Here is a 5,279-nt window from a genome sequence, read left to right on the forward strand (position 1 = left end):
TGTTTCACAACAAGTGACTCATTTGTTAAAAAAAATAATCTTAAAATGAAAGTTTTTCAATTTTTAAAATAAATTTTTAATTATACATTAAAATTAAAATTATTTGTATTACTCTCATATCAATATCTCATCATTTGTATTTATGATAACGGTGAATACAGTAATATTTGATTAAAATAATCTAATAAAAGTAATATTATCATTTATACATTTTATAATCACTCATTATAGAATCAGATGTGTATTAAATTAATAGTCAAATAATATACTCTTTCAAAAAAATATAGACAAATAAGAATTTAACTCATAAGAATTTTTTTTGAATGTTTTAATTTTTTATTTCATTATTAAATATTTATAAGACACAATAATAATTAAATCATTTAAATTTATTTTATTTTTGATTAAATTTTCTTTAATGTTATATACTACTATCTTCTGTCTTAAATATATTTATTTTTTTATTTATTTTTTTTATATTTAAAATAAGAGAAAATATTAATTAATATTGTAATGAGAAACAAAAGTGATGAAATAATGATATTTTCCATTTGAAAAAAGAAAGTGATACAATTGGATCCACCCGTTTTAGCAAATTTTAGCTAAAGTGGTGTCAATTCCTTGAAGTGATCATCACCTACAAATACAATCTACAACTCTATGCGCTTGTGGGGTTCACATTACTCGATCTTTTCCATTCCACCAATCGCCGCAAAAAATGCTCAACCTGTATTCAACCATTAAAATATTCATTCTTTATATTTCGCTCATATTCCCCATACATTAATTTAATTATTAATCATATAATACAAATTATAAATCACGTTGGATGGTGATATATCATATATTAATTACACTTACCTCTGATGGATCTTGCAGTGTGTAGGAAGCGTCTGTTTCTTTTGGAACACTAGAAACAAGAATCCCAACCCCTTGACCCCTTCTTCGCAAAACCTGATTATATATAATCATTATTATATAATTAAATATTAATTCATTATTGCCAATGTAAAACTATACTTGGTTGCATTTTTTACCTTAAAAGCATCCTCATCAGTTCGATCATCACCGATATAAATTGGAAATACATCATTAGAATTCTCGTATCCTATAGCAATATATAAATAATTATATATAGTACTCAAAGAAAGCAATGCTAATATTGAATAAAAAAAATTAAAAAATAAAGTACTACTACTTACCTAACGATTCCAACAAAAATTCAAGAGCCTTGCCTTTGTCCCATTTAATGGTGGGACGAATCTCCAGCACTTTTCTCCCTTGTGTAAGCCTAAGTTTTGGGTATTCATTTAGCACCAATCTAACTTTCTCCGCCAAAGGAGCCCAACTCTGAAAAACAATTATTAGAGATGAAATAAAAAATGTTAATATTGCTCAACAATTAATATTATATATTTTGGCTTAAGTTTGTGGGGTTCATAATTACTAATTATACTAATTCAGTCACACACAAAAAATATGTACTATTATGTATAATTGTCTACTAGTACCTTTTCGTCAACACAACGGAAGTGCACGGACAAGCAAAATTTGTTGTTCTCTACCTTAGCTCCTGGAACACACTTTGTTTTTTCTAACAATATTTTGTACACCTGAAATTAATTACAATTTTTGTTTATTAACATCCTATCTCATGTCTTGCAAAATGCCAATTTTATGGGAATTGAATTGAAATTAATTTTCAGAAAATAAAAAAATAAAACCCGAACCTCATCAATCATAGGCAAGAATTGACCAGCAGGTTGGAACAGCACTGCTTTGTTAGTATTATTATTATTATTACTCTGAAAAAAAGCAACAAATAACAAAGCTAAGTAGAAAGAGCATAATAGGATAAAATTATTGTCAATTCAATATTAATTAGTGACTAAAGCTCTCTCACTTTCACAGCACTTCCGTTTTTTGTCGGTCCCATTATATCCATGCCATGGCTTGCTGCGTAGTATAGTTCTGCTAATTTTACAAAATTAAATACCTGAACAAAAAAAAACAGAAAAAACCATAATTAATTATTATCAGAAGATTTTTTTTACAATTTTTTTTTTGCTTTGAATAAAATGTACCTTGTCTCTGCACCTTCCAGTCACGATGGCTGTTGGAAAATGTCTTGCTATGTCCTTAAGCGTTGCTCTCATCTAGTTTGATTAAAAAAAACAAATTATTATAAACTCAAAATCAAAATATCTCTTTTTTATTTATTGAAATGAATCAAATCAAAGTAAAAAAAAAAAAAAAAACCTTTCTAGTCATGAAAGCTTTATCTGGATCCGCAACAATCGGTGAGAGAGTTCCATCATAGTCAAGAAAAAACACAATCTCCTTTCCCTTTGCACTATATATTATCTCATCAAACAATTTAATCGCTGAAGGATGATAAAGCTGCAAACACAAAACAATTATTTTAGAAACATGAACAGAGTGATGAGAAACATCTCAAAATTATTCCATGAAAAGGTTTCTTCGTAAATATGCTTACAATCCAAGAACTTTTTTCTTGATTTTCTGAACGAGTTGGAGAAGCAGCTCTCATTAAATCAATCCAAGCATTAACGTTAGCTCCTTCCAAATCCAACCTCTTTATAAAATTACTATGAGAGAAACCCAAAAACTCACCAAGAACAGCCATGGATTCAGGTCCAGAAATAAGAGTGTTAATGCATGAATTAACTTCAGGTCTTACTACATTATTATTCTGGTTCGTCATCTTAATTAATTAAATATTAGAAGAAAAATAACAGAGTAGAGAAGAGATAGTAGATGATTAATTGTGGCTACTTCCTTTGGTGAATGAAGGCTTTATAGAAAGAAAAAAAGTTGAATGGAGAAATAAAAATCAAGGTTGAGGTGTGTGGTCAATTTATAAACTAAAGGTTCAACGGCACAAACCGACGAAAAAACTATCTTTTTTTTCTTTGGTGATTGTACTTCTCTGAAACTATACTAAATATGCGAATGAAGGGGCCACTAAAAAAATTATTTTATTATTTTAATTTTGTTTGTGTGTTGTTAAGAAAACAGTGTATAATTATTTGGAACCTTCACTGCAAGTGGATCATGTAATTTCGTGATATTTACTATTTAAATTTGTATCCAAGATGAATGGACAACCTAATTTTGGAAACAGAGTACTGTTGCTATTAATTGTTTTACATCTGAAAAGATTATTTACTTACTTTATGGGGACTAGTTAATTGGTTAATTAAATATCTAGAGAATATGTCGTGTAATGTAAACTTGACACGATAATTGTTGTGAATCGTGTAAGAGAGATTTTGGTTGGTATTTTATTCTTCTATTAATTGTTCAATGAGTAATTTTTTTTAATGCTTTTTAGAATATCACAATCAATTATACATTTATACATGTGGTTTTATAAATATTCTCTTCATTTTTAAATATAAAATTTAGAAATAAAAAAGTTGACAGTAATATTAAATTTAATAAAAGTTAATATCGAGATGATTGTTAAATATTTTTAAAAAGTTTTTTATTTTTTTATTTTTAAAAATAATTTTTGTGAGAATTTAATTAAAAATAGTTAAAATTGTTTTAGATTCATTTATTACAGATTAAAAAAAGTAATTTTGATATTTAATAATTTAGATATTTATTATTAAAGATTTTCACATGATAAAAATTAATTTTTTTTTAAAAAAATATATCTTTTAAAAATGATTTTTATGAAAAGCTTCGCAAAATAACTCTCAATTTTAATTATTTTTTGAAATTTTATTATTCAAAATAAATTGTAGCAAATAGACGAATTACATAAATAATATTTTAAGATAAATTATTTAAACTAATTTTTCATTTGAAGCTTTATTTATTTTTTTAAAATATAATAACAAAAGTATAAGATACTATAAAAATCATTTAAAAAAAACTTACACAGATGGATCCATTGTTTTTACAAGTTTATCATTCAAGAGAAAGAATTGGTTCATGTTTTCATTAGAGAGAATTAGTTATTGTTGGGGCTATTTTAGAGCTGTACGACAATCAATGTGTTCTTTCTAATATGGTTTTGGATCATGCAACTCAATTATGTGGTTTAGGGAGACGTGAAAAAAACTTTCATGAAATCTTGAATCTTGTTTTTTGTTAGAAATTATTTGGTCAATTTGAAAAATGAGGAATCAAGTTATTTTTTATCAACATTGATCAATTGTATATAAGAATTTTAAGAATAAAAAATCAAAGCAAATATCCAAAAAAAAATCATTATATATAAAAATTTTAAGTTGTAAATATTCATAAAAAAAATGACACTCAAAGCAAATAACATTTATTAAAGAGATGTAATAGATCAAATTTAGATTGACATTTTAATAATTAAAAATTAATTTTTAAAAACCTAATTATTTTTCATACACTAAAATTTTAGAGTTTAATTATTATGCACTATCACTGTAATAAATTTTATAAGGTCAGCACATCACAGTTATCCATAAGTTTGACTTTAAAAGTAATTATAATAAAAGCGAAACGGTTTTAATTATCTTACAAGTTTATTCTTCAAGAGAGAGAATTAATTCATATTATCATTAGATATAGACTAACTACCACTCGTGGTCCCTTAACTTAATTTCAATTAACATTTTAATTCTTTATTTTTTTTTTTCCTCCCGATTTGGTCATTTATTTTAATTTTAAGTGATAATTTAATCTTTTATGTTTTAAAGTCAACAATGTTATCATTTTTGTTTGTTGCACAAATTCAAAAAATTCATAAAAAAATTCAAACAAAATCCATAAAATTAATTACCATACTCAATATAATGTCATTCAATCAAATTCATAACTTAAATCTTTAAATAAACTCATATTTTCATCTCTAACAACATCAAATAAAGAATGAAAATATGAATTTATTTGAAGATTTGAGTTAGGAATTTGATGAAATTTGTATTATATTGAAGAATATAATTAATTTTACGGATTTTGTTTGAAAATTTTGATGAATTTTTTGAATTTTTGTTAAAGAAAAGGATAATATTATTGACATTTTAAAAATTAAAATTAAAATAATTAAATGACCAAATCAAAAGAAGAAAACAGATAAAAAAACTAAAACGTTAATTAAAATTAAGTTAAGGAACTACATGTGATCTTGATAATTAGTTATTGTGAGGGCTATTTTGAAGTGGTGTGACATTTAACGTGTTCTTCCGAATATGTCCTTGGATCATCCAACTCAATTTTGAGGCTTCAGGAGGCGCAAAAGGAACTATCATGACATCTTGTATAATGTAAAATTC

General features: G+C 25.2%; 1 protein-coding gene across 1 annotated transcript; it reads right to left on the bottom strand.

The window, feature by feature from the left end:
* Positions 1-527: 527 nt before the first annotated feature.
* LOC101514591 (probable trehalose-phosphate phosphatase J) lies at positions 528-2,877 on the bottom strand. Its single transcript, XM_004500559.4, has 10 exons — positions 2,498-2,877; positions 2,260-2,400; positions 2,085-2,156; positions 1,904-1,996; positions 1,731-1,805; positions 1,512-1,613; positions 1,203-1,350; positions 1,038-1,108; positions 862-954; positions 528-727 (listed from the first exon to the last, which is right to left on the bottom strand). The coding sequence occupies exons 1-10, from the start codon at positions 2,723-2,725 to the stop codon at positions 659-661; spliced, it is 1,092 nt and encodes a 363-aa protein (XP_004500616.1). The 5' UTR covers positions 2,726-2,877; the 3' UTR covers positions 528-658.
* Positions 2,878-5,279: the final 2,402 nt, after the last annotated feature.

The sequence above is a fragment of the Cicer arietinum genome, chromosome 5 (genome assembly GCF_000331145.2).
Source record: "Cicer arietinum cultivar CDC Frontier isolate Library 1 chromosome 5, Cicar.CDCFrontier_v2.0, whole genome shotgun sequence".
Classification (NCBI taxonomy): domain Eukaryota; kingdom Viridiplantae; phylum Streptophyta; class Magnoliopsida; order Fabales; family Fabaceae; genus Cicer; species Cicer arietinum.

Bases quoted from the DNA above. Each gene is read 5' to 3' on its own strand.
- LOC101514591 (XM_004500559.4), bottom strand. From the start codon at position 2,725: ATGACGAACCAGAATAATAATGTAGTAAGACCTGAAGTTAATTCATGC. The intron at 2,401-2,497 runs GTAAGCATATTT...TTGTGTTTGCAG, and splicing joins AAGAAAAAAGTTCTTGGATT to CTTTATCATCCTTCAGCGAT. The intron at 1,351-1,511 runs GTACTAGTAGAC...ATTGTTTTTCAG, and splicing joins TCCGTTGTGTTGACGAAAAG to AGTTGGGCTCCTTTGGCGGA.